The 17099-nt window shown below is 46.5% G+C and overlaps 1 protein-coding gene across 1 annotated transcript in view; it reads left to right on the top strand.

The window, feature by feature from the left end:
- ABCA1 (ATP binding cassette subfamily A member 1) overlaps positions 1 to 17099 on the top strand; it is a 102813-nt gene that overhangs the window by 51906 nt on the left and 33808 nt on the right. Inside the window, 11 exon segments of the mRNA XM_048503179.1 lie at positions 1052 to 1240; positions 2603 to 2808; positions 3191 to 3367; positions 4379 to 4601; positions 6997 to 7218; positions 8756 to 8960; positions 10087 to 10197; positions 11157 to 11352; positions 11446 to 11577; positions 13736 to 13875; positions 15828 to 15965. Coding sequence (XP_048359136.1) covers positions 1052 to 1240; positions 2603 to 2808; positions 3191 to 3367; positions 4379 to 4601; positions 6997 to 7218; positions 8756 to 8960; positions 10087 to 10197; positions 11157 to 11352; positions 11446 to 11577; positions 13736 to 13875; positions 15828 to 15965 — 1939 coding nt within the window.

Genomic DNA, 17099 nt, shown 5'->3' with positions numbered 1-17099 from the left:
GCAACAGCAATGTGCCGTAATCGCTTTTTCTTTGACTGGCCAGACCAGAATTGGTTTCTGACTTGTTTCTGTCTACCTTTATGGTGCTGTGTATAGCAAATTCCTCTACTGGATAATCCCTTTATATCCAATCCTACTTCATTGTCTCTTTGCCAACACTGGCAGGGACTTAACAACTAGCAGCCATCAAAACAGTTTATTTCTTCTCCTGCTCTATCTTCCCCTGCCGCATCTTCCCATTCTCAGTGGTGGGTGGTTTGTTTTCTTTTGGCAATGGATTCAGTTTTCCCAGATATACTACTCAAGGCTGCCACCTGCTGAAAAAACAGGAGAAATGGGAAATGCACAGATCAGTAGCAGAGAGGGCAAGACAAGCAGGCAGGTTTCTATTACACCCTTCAGATTGCACCTTGTTTTAATGGTGGAATCCCTGGACAGGTTTCTGTCCAGCGGTACAGATGCTCTGCCTCGCCCATTCTGAGTATGGATAGCTAGAAAGGATTGGGGTCTGCAACTCCAGGGTCTTCAGATACCATGGATCTGCTGGTTTCATCCCCCTTCCACCACGGCCATGGTGGCAGGGGCTGATGGGAATTGTAGTCCATGAACATCTGGAGAGCCACAGGTTGCAGACCCCTAAAACTCCTTATGATCCACTCCACTTCAAAACTATTCTGGTATATTCCCATGAATGCTGTGTAGTTTCTGGAAGGGTAGATGACTTCTACAAGCTAGGTTCATGGGGTGGAAAGAGTCACTTGCCCAAGTGGTATACTTCACCTGTGCTGAGTGGGGATTCTTCAAAATCAGAAGGCTGCCGAAGAGTGCCACGGACTACAGCCCAGAATACTCAAATGCCACCATGAGAGAGAGAGAGTATGCCTGGAGAGATTGGTGGAGTGATAAATGGGGCTATGTAGAAATGCTCCATCACCAAAGGAAAGCGAATGTGCACCCATTGAATGTAATCGTATTGCTTTTGGCTTAAGTGGGTATAATAACGTCAGAGGTAAATTCAATATAATCCTTTTCCCTGTGTTGATAACATCAGACTTTACTGAAAAACAAGGACCTCTGGCACCACTACTTGGAAGGTTCAAACTGGACAGTCGAGGACGTTGCTGTGTTCTTGGCAAGATACCCAGAGGATGTCCAACCGGTGAATGGCTCAACCTACTCGTGGAGGGATGCTTTCAATGAGACAGATCGTGCTGTTATGACTATTTCCCGATTCATGGAGGTGAGTATCCTGTTGGTGCATGGACATTTTTTGCATTTGGGGAGGACAACAAGGGGGTGAAAGCATGCTGGTAATAGACCCTTTGTTGTGAAGTATGACACTTTATTTGCCTAGACTTCAAACGTTGTGGTCACGTATGGTGCATGACGTATATTTGTTTGTGTGATCAAAACCAATGGTTGGGCCGCCTTTATTCATCAAGACATTTGTATTTTTTTGCTCTGTGGTGGTTTGTTTGTTTATTTATTTATTTGTTTGTTTGTTTATTTATTTATTTTGATATGCCGCCCCATCCCCAAGGGGCTCTGGGCGGTGTACAACATAAAATCACATAAAAACATCATAAACATCCATAATTATAAATTAAAACAGCAGTTAAAATATCCCAAGATGGCGTCCCACCTGAACCTAATCCTCTTCGAAGGAGGGGGATAATGGGTCCCGATGGTATAAGGGACCCATGGATTTTGATAATGGATCCCACTAATATTGGGAACTCCAACCTGGGGGTGGGGCACACTCAGCGGCTGGTTTCTCCAAAAGCCCGGTGGAACAACTCGGTCTTACAGGCCCTGCAGAAATCGCCAAGGTCCCGCAGGGCCCGGACAGCTGGAGGGAGAGTGTTCCACCAGGCAGGGACCAGAGCCGTAAAGGCCCTGGCCCGAGTGGAGGCCAGCTGCATCATTGAGGGGCCAGGGATCTCCAGTAAGTTGGCCTCTGCCGAGCGCAGAGGCCGGGCTGGGACATATGGGGTAATGCGGTCCCGAAGGTACGAGGGTCCCAGGCCGCGTAAGGCCTTAAAGGTCAAAACCCACACCTTGAAGATGAAATTTAGAAAATTATGTAAAGAAGGCGAGTTCTATGCTTGGGATAATGAGGAGAGGAACTGGGAAGAAAGATTGTGATGCCCTTTTCAGTTCTGTGGTGTACCTGTGTACAGTTCTGATAGTCGCAGCTCCAGAAGAGTGCTGGGAAAGGTACAGGAAGGTGAACTTCAGTGGACTTAGACGAGAGTAATTCTCCTTAGGTTGGCTGTGTAAAATGGTTAAGGTGCTGAAATGCCTTCCCTCTGAGGAAAGGCAGAAGAATTTGAGGCTTTTCGAGTTTAGAAAAAATCAGTGACTAGTTGCAGTGTCAGGAAAGAGGAGCCCGACAGAGGTTTACTTTTTTATTTTTTAAATGTATGTGGCGTTCTACAAAGTTTGCCTGAAATAGCTTGTGGTATCAAATGAAACCATGTAAGCTTTATAATTGAAGCAAATATAAAACTCACTGACGTAACAACAACAGCTATCATTTACCAACGAAAGTCAGCAGAAAAGGCACAAAAAACTCCTGATTCGTTTTCTGCCTTCATCACAGTGTGTCAATTTGGACAAGCTGGAAGCTGTGCCAAATGAGGTGCGTCTTATCAACAAGTCCATGGAGCTGCTGGACCAGAGGAGATTTTGGGCAAGCATCGTCTTCCCTGAAGTTGCTCCTGGCAGTACAAAGTTGCCCCACCATGTCAAGTACAAGATACGGATGGACATAGACAATGTCGAAAGGACAAACAAAATTAAGGACGGGTGAGTGTTCCTCTGAGAGACACTGTTGTGTTCACAGAGGCAGAGAAGAATGTACTAGAGCATATCTCACGGTACCCCTGCCGCCACCCTCCACCTTCCCCTCCCATTGCCCCTGCTTGCCACACCCCCCACCTTCCCCTCTGGGGGTGAAGGGTAGCACTGGGGGTGGTGGTGGCTGCTGACCTTGTGGCAGGCCCTGCCCCATGGGCCAGCTCCATGTCCTTGCTGGCGCCAGTGGGAGACACCACAAAAATGAGGGGGGGGGGCGGTAGTGTTGCCGCGGTACCCCTGGGACATGCTCACGGCACCCCAGGGTACCAGGGAACCGTGGTTGAGAATGGCTGTACTAGAGTTTCCGATAAGACGTGGTGCTTTGGTGCAGGTTCTGGGACCCAGGTCCTCGAGCTGACCCCTTTGAAGACATGCGCTATGTCTGGGGAGGCTTTGCATACCTACAGGATGTGGTGGAGCAAGCAATCATCCGGTCTCTAACAGGCTCCGAGAAGAAAACAGGCGTGTATATCCAGCAGATGCCGTACCCATGTTATGTGGATGACATGTAAGTTTCTGTGTGAATGGGGGATCTTCCAAAATGGTTAGGTCTACCAGATTAGGTCAAAATAAGTCTGAATTTTTAGGAGAGGCTCTTAAACTGTCGATTTTTGGTAGTGTTAGGAGTGGTGTGAGAAAAGAACCTTTGTGAGTGGGACACAGAGGTGGGAATCATTCTGTGCTATTTTGTCAAAGTTAGTGCCACTGAAGGCGTAGAAGCGATTTGGGGATCCTGCCTGGACTATCTCACAGACGCTTTCTACATGGCCACCATTGCTGCAAGGATTTTAGTAACTTCGGTGCATATTGTGTATTCTGTTCCAATATTGGCCAGTTGGCACTTCAGAAATGGTCTTACTTCTTATTTGTAAAGGGTATCTTTCAGTATCCATATATACATACACATTCAGAGCTGTAACAACCCTGGCTCTCCATTCAGCTGTCACAACTAATGAATACCAATAGGCAAACTCATGGAATAGCTCTTTAAAGCCATATCAGATAGCCACTCGGGATAGTGAATTGCATGAATTGAAGTGTTTATTGTATTTATTTAAAACACTTTGATTTAAAACACTTTTTATTTAGAACACTGCACTAGGTCAGCCTATATAGCAGTGAACAGTAAAGCATTTGAGCAATTTTTAACATTCTAAAATGATAAAATAATTCAATTAAAAACACATAGCGCTAGTGGTTCTCAATCTTCCCTTTAATACAGTTCCTCATGTTGTGGTGACCCCCAATCCTAACATTTATCCATTTTACAGATGGAGAACACTGATGCAGAGAGTCTTAGGCGACCCCTGTAAAAGGGTTGTTCGACCCCCAAAGGGGTCCCAACCAACAGGTTGAGAACCACTGCGCTAGAAGGAGGCCCAATAACTGCTATTGAGTTATACGATATGATGCAAAGAAATGCTTCCTTGTTGTCTGCCTAGACCTATTGCCAGTTCAGCATCGTAACTCCGGTCTTTTGCCTCCTTCCTGTTTTCCTTCTGACCTGGTTCCCTGCTAGATTCCTGCATGTCATGAGCCGATCGATGCCTCTTTTCATGGTTCTGGCTTGGATTTACTCTGTGGCATTAATCATCAAAGGGATCGTGTATGAGAAGGAAGCCCGACTGAAAGAGACCATGAGGATCATGGGCCTTAACAACGGCATCCTTTGGCTCAGCTGGTTCATCAGCAGCCTCATCCCTCTCCTCTTGAGCGCTGGGCTCTTGGTGCTGATCCTCAAGGTGCGTCTGGCTCTGTGTTTCATTGTGGTCGTCAGTGGGAGCTGTGATGGTTGGTTTAGTGCAGAGGTGTCCAACTCTGGAGCTTCAGATGTTCACAGACTACAATTCCCATCAGCCCCTGCTGGCATGGCCAATTGGTCATGCCAGCAGGGGCTGATGGGAAATGTAGTCTGTGAACATCTGAAGCGCCAGAGTTGGACACCCCTGGTTTAGTGTAATGGCTAAGGCCACTAAACTGTGAGTCACACGCAGTGCAATCCTAAGCAGAATTCAACCCTTCAAAGTGGACAATGAAGGGTGTAACTCTTATTTATTGATCGGCTTACTTTTATCGTCCGTAGTTCTCACTGAGGCACAAGGCGGATTACACAATTAAAACAATGAAGTAAGAACAATATGTATAACAAATGGTGTTTAAAATGGATTAGTGTTGGGATTTCGCAAGTGCCTGTCACAACTCAGTCATAAAAGGGTTAACTGTTTGTACGTAAACAAGTCACTGTTTATGACCTGGTCTACTGATTAGCTGTTGGTCAGTTAGATAGCCATCGCTTACATGTTAGTGAGCACGTACCTCTGAAGTTATAAAGTTATCTCTGCTTCTTTGAGGAGACGTGACACCAGAGAGGAGACATGAAGTAGACGACATCATGTGAGGCACAGTAGTGTAAATGTGTAACAGGAAAGAAAGGATTTCTTATTTTATCTCCATGTAACCCTCCCTTATAGTTAGTAAACTCATCTATAAAAAGCAACAGAGAATCTGTCTCTTCTGTTCTACTCTGCTAATACACACACCCCCCCCCCAACAATTAGGCAATTAGAGGACAGTGCAATAAACAAACAATAGAATATGAACAATGAAATGCATTGAAGGATGCCTGAAATTTCACGGGAATTAACTGTAAATCCTGTTTCCGTTACAAAAATACCCTTCTGAACTCTGCGCAGGATTTCACTGGAAGTCCCCGGTTTACATCTCTAGTCATTCGGGCTACCTGGCATTTAAATCACCGGCTGGCCTTGACCTAATCACATTCTTTCAGCCTAAAGTATCTCACAAGCTTGTTGGGAGGATCAGGGTGCGGGAGGGAACCATGTTCTCTACCCTGAGCTCCTTTGACAAATGGTGAGAAAAAATTCTGATAAATAAATAATATACTAATGAAGAAGAAGAAGAAAAAGAGTTTGGATTTTTATCCCCCTTTCTCTCCTGTAGGATACTCAAAGGGACTTACAATCTCCTTGCCCTTCCCCCCTCAAAACAAACACCCTGTGAGGTGGATGGGGCTGAGAGAGCTCAGATGAACTGTGACCCAGGTCACCCAGCTGGCATGTGTGGGAGTGCACAGGCTACTCTGAATTCCCCAGATAAGCCTCCACAGCTCAGGCAGCAAAGCAGGGAATCAAACCTGGTTCCTCCTTAACCACTATGCCACTGCTGCTCCTACTGCCACTACGCCACTGGAGAGACCTGAAGGCATAGACTTAGGGTTGCATAAGCCCATGATGCTACGTCTTATCTCTACAGTGCAGATTTGTAGCCCAAAGAAAAAAAGCAAAAAAAAACCTAGTCAGAGAGAAGATGACCTATCTTGCTGAAAAACCCAGCCAAGAACTGCCGGCCAAACCATCTGAATACCGATGTTGTGCTGGGGCCACTGCTCTTTACTTGTTCTTTGCAGCTCACCTTATATTGGAACTGTCATATGAAAGACTACTTAAAGGCTTCTAGATTAAAATTAAAATATAGCGCCGTGGCGGCAAACCTTTGGCACTCCAGATGTTAAGGAACTACAATTCCTATCAGCCCCTGCCAGCATGACCAATTGGCCATGCTGGCAGGGGCTGATGGGAATTGTAGTCCTTAACATCTGGAGTGCCAAAGGTTCGCCACCACTATAAGCTCCTTATGCATTCAGATGCAGCTCTGTTCAATATATGGAGAGCAATTGAAGGGAGAGGGTTGCTAGGGAGTGTGTAGAAGTTGCTGGATTTGTGAATGTTCCACGCTACTCAATTGTCAATGATTTAGGGCTCATTTGAGTTTTAATGCATTGGACAGAGAGCTACAGCCACTATTGGCTCCCTGTTGAGTATGTGCACTTGCATCTCTGCTTGCTACCACAGATTTGCCCATCTTTTTAGTTCCATCTAAATCACAGGTGTCAAACTCGCAGCCCTCCAGATGTTACAGACTACAGTTCCCATCATCCCCTGCCAGCATCATGCTGGCAGGGGATTATGGGAACTGTAGTCCATAACATCTGGAGGGCCGTAAGTTCGACACCTGTGATCCAAATATTCCTATGTGTATTTTCTTATTTAAAACAACACAATTTCTGAATTGACCCAAGTGTTTCTTGCTCGTGTGATCGGTCATCTCTTCATCCAGAATGGGAATCTGCTGCCCTACAGTGACCCCAGCGTGGTGTTTGTCTTCCTGTCCATCTTTGGTGTGGTGACCATCATGCAGTGCTTCCTCATCAGCACTTTGTTCTCGAGGGCCAACATGGCGGCAGCTTGCGGAGGAATTATCTACTTCACTCTCTACTTGCCCTATGTTCTGTGCGTCGCCTGGCAGGATTATGTTGGCTTCTCTCTCAAGATATTTGCTGTGAGTATGAGTGGACTTTGGTTTCAGATGTGCTTGGGCAGAGCCAGAGGTGGGATCCAGCAGGTTCTCACAGGTTCCCGAGAGTAGGTTACTAATTATTTGTGTGTGCCGAGAGGGGGTCACTAATTGGTGATTTTGCCATGTGATTTTTGCCTTAGTTACGCCCCTCCTCTCAGCAGTAGCGCGCAGAACTTAAAGCAGTCTAGCAGGAGGTGCACCGGCATGCTTGGCAGCCTGCGCCTGCATGCATTCGTTTCAAGCCTAAGGACTTCCACGCGAAATGCTAATGCCTTGCCACAGCCCCACCCAGGAATGCCCCGCCCCCAGAATTCCTGGCCACACCCCCATCGCGCCCCGCCCAGCCCCACTGGCGCTACGCCACAGTTTGAATCCCACCACCATGGGAACCTGTTACTAAAATTTTTGGATCCCACCACTGGGCAGAGCTCCTGGGATCTTTTACTGAGAAGAGGGGTAAAAAAAGCCAGCCACTGGTCCGAAAGAGGCCTCAAGGAAGGTTTGCTCTGCGGCTTGTTCAAATATTTCCCTCAGCCCACCTTTCCATTCTCCACACGTACAGGCCTGGCCTCTTGGATGCTGCTCTGTTCTCTCATGATTTGTTGCCTTTTTGTCCCATTCTTCCTGAAGTGATGAGGAGGGAAAGGAACCTTTTAAATCACATGGCCACATGTTAATAAATTAACTACTGGCAAGTACAAAGTACCTCTCCACCAGTGTGTTGTGGGTTTTCCGGGTTGTATACCTCTCCACCATTGAAGCTGCCCCTTCACTGATGTTTTTAAAAATATGCTATTAAATATTAAACATTCTCTATGCCAAGATGAACTCTTTTGGATTAGTGTGGCATCAAATTGTCCTGACAGTTGGTAAGGAGGAGTCCAGCTTCACTTTAAAGACCAACAAGATTTCCAGGGTCTAAACTTCTAAGAGTCAGAGCTTATATCCTGGAAATCTTGCTGGTCTCTGAGGTACTAATTAGTCAGAAAGTGACAGAAATTACAGTATTTCTTCATACTATGTACAATACTAAAAGTATTGATTCATACTTTTACAATATAATGTTTGATATTCCAATTAATGTACAGTCCCATAACAAATGCAAACATATACATGAACCCACTTTTTTGGGCTCAGAATATAGTTGTGGGCTCTTAATACAAACATACAGTCCCTTTGTTGTGCCAGCATTGGGTTTTAAGTAATACTCCTGGTAGGATTTCTGTTGAATTCTTCGTGGTTGCAACCAGCTCAGATGAATGCCGTAAACTGAAAGGCTGTAGACTTGCTGAAGGATGCAGAGCTGCTGAGCTCTTGGTGCTATTGTGAAATCTTGTAATCTCTGAGATACTACCGGACTTGAATATTGCTCTCCTACTGCAGACCAACACGACTACCCATCTGAAACGAGTGTTTGTAGCTGTGGCACAGCTAATCGTCTTGCATTCCTTCCTTCTTTCCTTTTAAAATGTGGCTGGTGAATGCACTAGTGATGCAAATTAGTATCCTTCCTCTCCAGAGCCTGCTTTCTCCTGTGGCCTTTGGGTTTGGCTGCGAATACCTCTCCCTGTTTGAAGAGCAGGGCGTTGGAGTGCAGTGGGAGAACATCCTTCAAAGCCCCGTAGAAGACGACAGCTACAACTTGACCACTTCTTGTTACATGATGATGTTGGATGCTTTGCTGTACGCGATCATGACTTGGTACATTGAGTCCGTCTTCCCAGGTGAGTTCTCCTCACCGTAAGGCTAGAACGTCTCATCATTGGGCTCCAATACCCCATGCCTCCCCAGGTGAATCCACCTGCCAGCTGAGGCTATCTCTGTGGGGTGAACCTGGGAGATACAAGGCACAGGTTCTTAAGTCTGCATAGTGACTGCTATGCAGTAAGAGATCCTAGGACATTGCAGCCTCATGGTGGTCACAGCAGGAGGTCTAGCAGCAGATTCAGAAGTGGTGTATAGTGGTTAGAGAGTCAGACTAGAGTTTTGGAGACCCAGGCTCAGATCGCTTCTCTGTTACGGAATCATGCCCATCATACGCATTCATTCAAAACCTGTCTCAAAACCTTCAGCCTTTCCTCATAGGACTTGGTCCCCAGGCCCCTCATTGTCTTTATTGCCTTCTCTAAGCACCTTCTGGCTTGTCTACATCATAAATTGTGGTGCCCAAAACTGAATAAAGTACTCTAGGTGAGATCTAGCCAGAGCCACTTTGTGTAATCTGGACATTATGCTTCTGTTGATACAGCCCAAAATCTCATTCACCTGTTTGGCTATCACATCACACTGCTGACTCATGTTAAGTGCACGGTCTATTAAGACCCCTAGATACCAGGCACAGGTTCTTACGTCTGGAGGAAATAGTGACTGCTATGCAGTAGGAGATCCTAGGACATTGCAGCCTCGTGGCTGCATGAGCAGCAGTGGCATAGTGGTTAAGAGCAGGTGTACTCTGGTCTGGAGGAACCGGGTTTGATTCCCCGCTCGGCCGCTTGAGCTGTGGAGGCTTATCTGGGGAATTCAGATTAGCCTGTATGCTCAAACACACGCCAGCTGGGTGACCTTGGGCTAGTCACAGCTCTTCTGAGCTCTCTCAGCCCCACCTACCTCACAGGGTGTTTGTTGTGAGGGGGGAAGGGAAAGGAGTTTGTGAGCCCCTTTGAGTCTCCTTATGGGAGAGAAAGGGGGGATATAAATCCAACTCTTCCTCTTCCTGTAGATCCTTTGGGCACATGCTACAGCCAGGTGATTCTGGCCACGAAAGCCTTCAACAGTAAAACCGCTTGACTGTTTGCGCATCAAGAACGAGAGGCGCGATTCACCTAAGTCTCTCTTTGTCTCCTCCTCCAGGCCAGTATGGCATTCCCAGGCCGTGGTACTTCCCCTTCTTGAAGAGCTATTGGTGCGGTGAAGAATCCGAACAGCATCAGCTCCCTTCTATCCGCACGGGGTCATCTGAAAGTAAGTGGCTGGCCTTCCAGCTTGGCTGCACTCACACAGACAAGTCAACCACGACAAGAGGACTCAGTCCCTAATAGAAAAGCACCTTGGCTGGCTGCATCAAGGGAATTCTTGTATTGTAGTCTCAAGTGCCAAGACAAACCGAGCTTAAGCCTGCCCAAGGGCAACAGGAAACTTGCCTTTAGTTGACCCAGCCTAGTGAGGACAGGCACGCATGTGCGCCCACTCCAGCTAACTCTTCTTTAGAAGAAAGTGTTCCAGCACCTCAGATGTCCTCTAGTTAGATTTCCAAGAACTTCTTCCCTGTGGGTTGCCACGTTTGCACAACATGCAGCAACTGATTGCTCTTCTGATTCTGTCCAGCCTAGTACTAAAGTCGCCTGTGACAATCTATAACAGTGGTGGCGAACCTGTGGCACCGCACTCAGAGCCCTCTCTGGGCACGCGCAAACAGAGTTCGTCATGTGGGGGGGAAATCGCCCCCCCCCACATCTAGGCTGGCCTTGGCCGTTGGGCTCGATTATTAGCATTAAACCTAAGATCTAGTTTTGGGGAAGCAGTGCACCTGTTAAGCGCTGTTAAACCCCACTGATTTTCATGCGAAGAACTAAAGCGTGATCCTTTACGTGGGAGTAAGCTCGGTTGCTGGCAATGGGGCATGCCTCTGAGTAAACCCTCCTAGGGTCGTGATTCACCCGTTGGAAGAGTTGCACGGTTGCTTCAAAGCAAAGTCACCGACTACCACCAAGCTTACTCCTGAGTAACGCGCACCTCGGAGCCGCCAACCGTTTTTTTCTAAACTAAAACCTCAGTATTCAGGTTAAATTGCCATGTTGGCACTTTGCGATAAATAAGTGGGTTTGGGGTTGCAATTTGGGCACTCAGTCTTGAAAAGGTTCGCCTTCGCTGATCTATAAGGTTTTCTGCTTTACTAAATACTTTACTTTCCTGCCCCGCAGTCTGTGTAGAAGAAGAGCCAAGCCATCTCAGCCTTGGAGTATCCATTCAGAGTCTGGTGAAAGTTTATCGTGATGGCAAGCGTCGGCCATTTAGGATGGCCCTCATCACGCCTTTGAATTTCTCCGTATGAAGGCGGCAGATCATCCTCCCTTCCTGGGGCTCACCGCCAACGCGAGCCGGGAAAACGTAACCAACGTATGTAAGTAGGAAAATCCAGTGACCAATCTTCTGCTGCGTCACATTTCCCACTTGTGATTTTGGACTCAGTTTCCCTTATGTTCCGTTTAGGTCCATATTGACGGGATTGTTTCCACCAACCTCCGGCACGGCTTTTATCCTGGGCAAAGACATTCGCTCTGAACTCAGCAGCATTCGGCAGAATCTGGGTGTCTGCCCTCAACACAACGTCTTGTTTGATGAGTGAGTCCACAGCGTGTATCACAGTTGCCTTGTATTGCAGATTCTTTCGTAAGCAACACAACAGCTGCCATTATGACAAAAAGGCTGTGTGTGGAAGTAGAGGGCTTGTGTGCTGCAGATACCTCTGGGTATGCTGCATTTCCCACCTCCCTACATTCCAGTCAATAATGGCCCTTTCCCCACCTACCGTTTGCTGCGCGCTACTGCCCCCAAATAGCGTGTGGTCTAGCGGGTAAGTTCCCCGATGAGTCTGGCATGCGCGCTGGCCAACGCAGCCGCCCCGACTCTGCGCTTCTAATCGCCCCTTCTGAAGCCTGCCGCATCATTTCTGAATCGCTGAAGAAATGGTATCCTTTCTGATGCGGTAGCAGGGGAACACGCATCCCCGTGGCGGAAATCCCCGCGACTTCAGAGAAAAGTGCTGCGCAAAACGTAAGTGGGGAAAAGCCCAATGTTTGCCTGTTGGCAACAACCGTACCAAACCCCATTCAGATTCTAGGGAGCTGTCACCCTTGCTTTCACGGTGGCTTCGAGAGTTGCGCTTCGGTACCAATCTTAACATTAAAAAATGTTCATGTTTGTTCAGGAAATGTGTGTAAAATGAGGACTTTGTATTAGATGGGCAACGGAGCTTTAAACCACATTTAAGTAACACGTATTTTGCAATGGAGCCAATAGCTGCTATCTAAGGCAGTGAAAAGTCTGTGGGAAATAGTGTAGAAGACTTAAGCTGATTCTTTTCATATGCCAGTGGTGGCAAACCTTTGGCACTCCAGATGTTATGGACTGCAATTCCCATCAGCCCCTGCCAGGATGGCCAATTGACCATGCTGGAAGGGGCTGGTGGGAATTGTAGTCCATAACATCTGGAGTGCCAAAGGTTTGCCACCACGGTCATATGCTGTATACATGTGGAAGGCACAAAACTCCAATTGCATGTGTTCTAAGTATTCCTCTTGTCGTCCCCCAACAAACTCAAAGATTTCATAAAGGGAAAACTGGATCCTCTGTCCTATGAGTGGAGAAACTCTGCCCATGTAATGACACTTCTTGCTGTCACTTCACAACATCCCCTGAAATGCTTCTCTGGGGGTCCCCAGGAACAGGACCTGGTACAATGTGGGGGTTTACAGGGGGAGGGGAGTGGTAAAAATTGCCCCTCCTCCATTGGTGAAGGCTCCCTGTTGCCAGCAGGAATTGGCTGCAGGGGAAATGCATGTTTGGAAACAAGGGATAAATATATGCTCCCCACAAACAGTATTTAGTTGAGGCTCCTAGGTATCTGTTTACCAGTATTTTGTATTTTCAGACCCAGATTTATGTTTGAGTAGGCAATATGTATTTTTATGTATGTAGGTGTGCTAGTCGAAGAGTGTAATAATAAACGTGATATCTTCAGACATGGATTTCTGCTCCACATGTTAGTGGAAAACTGTTTATCATGCCAGTAATTTGCAAAGAAGGAACTTTCGCTTCAAACTGACTGTGCAGCCAAAACGGGTTCCCTTCCAGCTGTTTTCTATAAATGACCTTAAATGGCCTGTGCCAGATGTTCAAAGACCACGAGTTAGGCCCTTCAGAGTCACACAGCTGGCTTGTGAAGAATGTTCTTTCTTTTAAGTTATTTCCTTTTATTTGTCTTTTTTGTTTTTTTTGTTTCTTAAGTTGTAAACCTAAAACATGAAGCGTTCAGGTGGTACATTTTAAACTATGGCCCATTGTGTAAATGTATCCTTGCATTTTTTAAAAACAAACAAACTAGAAATTCTGCTAGTATGCAGGGTGCCTTTGGCTCAGAAAATGTGATCCATGACCTGCTTACAAGAATAGGCTAGCTTGCTGTACATAATATTTCCAAAGACGGGGACATGGCTGCATGATAGCAGGGCATAGGAGCCAGTTCTGAATAGTGAAACCAAGTAGAGGTTGAAGCCTACTTAAGCCCCTATATTTCAGTCAGCACAACCCAAGGCAAATTGAGGGTGCATGAGCATTGCCATTTGTATTTCATGCACAGGCAAAGATCTTAGCATTGTCTGTTTGAGCCCTATGAAAAAGTATTTTGTTCCGAGCATGTTTGGACTTTTATAGTAGATAAATATAAAGAACATCTACAGATTTTTCTTACAAGCAGTGTGATTGTTCTCCTCGTACCTAGGCTGACGGTGGAGGAGCACATCTGGTTTTATGCACGCCTGAAGGGACTATCAGAAAAACTGGTGAAAACAGAGATGGCGCAAATGGCTACAGATGTTGGCCTGCCTCACAAGCTGAAATCAAAGACGAGCAAACTCTCCGGTAATTGCCATTTCTTTACCTTTGCTTGTCTTGCCTGCGTAGCCATAGAAACATAAGAAAAGCTCTGGCAAATCAGATTGAAGGTCCGTCTTGACCAGCAGCTGTTTCTGGCAGAGGTCAGTCTGATGCCTCCAGGTAGCATGTAAGCCGGTCTTCAAGCCAGATTTCGTAGCAACTGTTAGTACTGAGAGGCATAGGGCTCATGAAGATGGAACTGCTGTTAAGCTGTCATGACTAATAGCTGTTGGCAGATCCGCCCTCCATGAAGTTGCCCAACTCATGCGGAGTTTTGGGTGTCTCCTTTTTCCGGAGCGGTGAATTTTACATGTTAACTCCTGTGGTAAGAACGACTTCCTTTTCTCCTTACCAGTTCTAATGTTCCAAGGAGGCGCAACATAAGTTTCTTCCTCATAGGCTAGAGGAAAAAAACGGTTAGAAACTGGTATCGCATACCTAATTTTTTTAGCGTCCTTGTCTCTAGATAGGAAGAAATCCTCAATCTTAGATTGTTTACTCAATGGGGGTGGGGTGGGGGGCTAAATTCATCTGGGACTCTTTGCCGGTTTCCTTGAGCCGTATTAAGTTGTGCTTGCAATTATCAGCCAGCAGAGTGTTATAAGAGTTCAAGAGTTCAGTTCAAAATCAGTAAATGGCATGAATGACGTTACAAGAGACTCTTAAGTAGTCGGGGCAGAGTTTGTTTTCAAGTAAGTTATCTGCCCAGAAGCCACAAACAAAGATAAACTAGCAAAAAAAAAATCTTCCACTCTTATCGTCAGACGCTCATAGAGCATACCAAAATGCTTCCATTAACAGAAGGGAGAAAGAAGAGAAAAGCACAACATTTATGCAGCAGCACGTCCCTCACAGACAGCTGGGCGCCATCTTTTTTCCAGCTCCAGTTCTAACGTTGTAAGAGAGGGAGAAAAATTTCTTTCTGTCTTCGCCCTTTCTCAACCCCCGGTAATTTTTTCCCTAGATTTAGAGCAAGATTCAAGTCCAACACACTTTTTTTAGAGAGGGGAGCAAGATTTCCAGGGTAGAAGCCTTTGAGAATTGAAGCTTCCTTTGTCTATAGGTCTTTTCTGTACTACTGGGCTCCAGTCTTGTCTCCCTGCAGGCCAACACAGCTACCCACCTGAAACCTCTTTCTAAACCAATTACCTTCAAACACTTCAATCCTTTTTAAACCCTTCTGAACGGCGATCAGTTCAGTTGTCCTCTTCCCGCTCCACCACATCTTTGCTCTTGTTTTGAATTTAGGTAACCAGAAGTATGCATCATTTCCCCTCTAATCTGGACTCTCCATAGACAAACGCAGTGCAATACCCAAGTGTGTTTAATCTCATTCCTTTCCCTAATTATCCCTACCATAAACATTTCTGGATGCCAGTGAGTTATCCACTAGGTTAGTTCACACGCGCAGGTTCGTCATTTCCTGGCTGGCCTCTTAAAGGAACCAAGAGATGACTTCATGTATGAATAAGCCATGATCAAACACAACAGCCTGGCTTTTCACATCATCTCACCCCCAAAATAATGCTGTTTTGATAGTGCCAGGTTAATCAGTTAAGGGAGATGTCAAACTCATGTTCAAAGCAGCCCTACAATGGTGCATCAGTGGCTTAAGGGATACAGAGTCCCTGTATAATAGCACAAGACCTTCTGCCTCTGTGCATTCCCATGGGTATGTAGCAGCAGTGCCATAGGGAGCCTTGGATAAGATTAAATTAAACTTTACAAAGCCAGCAGGGTGTAACAGCTGGATTAGGGTGCCGATTCCCCACTCTGTCCTGCGGCTTAGACCATTCATTCTCTCTGTCAATCCAGCCTGTTGTTGTGAGGATAAAATGGGGGAGGGGACAGAGAGCTCCTTCCTCCAAAGGGCAAGTCGAAATGTACTAGAGGCAGACTAAACTGTACTGATTCCGTCCGCTGGCTTTACGTCACAGGTGGCATGCAGAGGAAGCTTTCGGTCGCGCTGGCCTTTGTAGGTGGCTCCAAAGTGGTCATCCTGGATGAGCCGACGGCAGGCGTCGATCCTTACTCTCGCCGAGGGATTTGGGAGCTGCTTTTGAAATATCGCCACGGTACCTATCCTTTCGCTTAGCAAATCTGCTTGGACGAGCATTAACCAGGCCATGCAGGGGTCTGCAACCTGCGGCTCTCCAGATGTTCATGGACTACAAATCCCATCAGCCCCTGCCAGCATGGCCAATTGGCCATGCTGGCAGGGGCTGATGGGATTTGTAGTCCATGAACATCTGGAGAGCCGCAGGTTGCAGACCCCTAGGGTGTAGCCGCAAATCATCACCTTTCTACAATCACCTTTCTGAAATGAGGGCATTTTGTTTAGGAATGGGAAAAGTATGTTTGTTGTCCCTTTTACAGACTTTTACAGACCAGCTGTGGAGCTTTTTTAATTAGCTTTTTAAAGTGCTTTAGTGCCATAGGAGAGAAAGCATGCTTTAGCTATTGTGGGTTTTCCGGTCTGTGTGGTTTTAGCTCCTAATGTTTTACCCGCAGCTATGACAGGCCTCTTCAGAGGCATGTCACAATAAGATGAGTCACAGAGTCCACACCGTGTCATAGAGAGAAACACATCTTACCATGACATGCCTCTGTAGATACCAGCCACAGGTGCGGGTGAAACATTAGGAGCTAAACCTACCAGGCCACATCCACACAACCCAGAAAAACCACAACAGCTAGTTGATTATGGCTGTGAAAGCCTTTGGCAGTACAAACCATGTCTTGAGAAGCCCCTGCCACTCAGGTGGAGGAGTGGGGATCCTCTTTGATCCTCTTTCAGATCCTCTTTGATCTGAGATTGCAAATGCCTTAACAGACCAGGTGATCGGGAGCAACAGCCGCAGAAGGCCATTGCTTTCACATCCTGCATGTGAGCTCCCAAAGGCACCTGGTGGGCCACTGCGAGTAGCAAAGTGCTGGACTAGATGGACTCTGGTCTGATCCAGCTGGCTTGTTCTTATGTTCTTGTTTTCATGGCACAAAGCATCTTGGCTTGCCCTCAAAGCATCCCTTGCATCGGTTTACCAGAATCTCATTAAACAGATTCTTGGGAGAACATCTTCACAGACGTGGCCTTGCTAGTTTCCAACCTTGGAATTAGAAGCTTGTTCTGACTTGGTCCAAAAGAGAGTGTTGAAAGGGCACAGATGGGAACAGAAGGCCTTTGTATACGTCTGCAACCTCTACTGACT

The sequence above is a fragment of the Sphaerodactylus townsendi genome, linkage group LG07, assembly GCF_021028975.2.
Source record: "Sphaerodactylus townsendi isolate TG3544 linkage group LG07, MPM_Stown_v2.3, whole genome shotgun sequence".
NCBI classification, from domain to species: Eukaryota; Metazoa; Chordata; class Lepidosauria; order Squamata; family Sphaerodactylidae; genus Sphaerodactylus; species Sphaerodactylus townsendi.
Note: the sequence above shows the minus strand (reverse complement) of the source record. Positions and strands in the feature narration are given on the sequence as shown.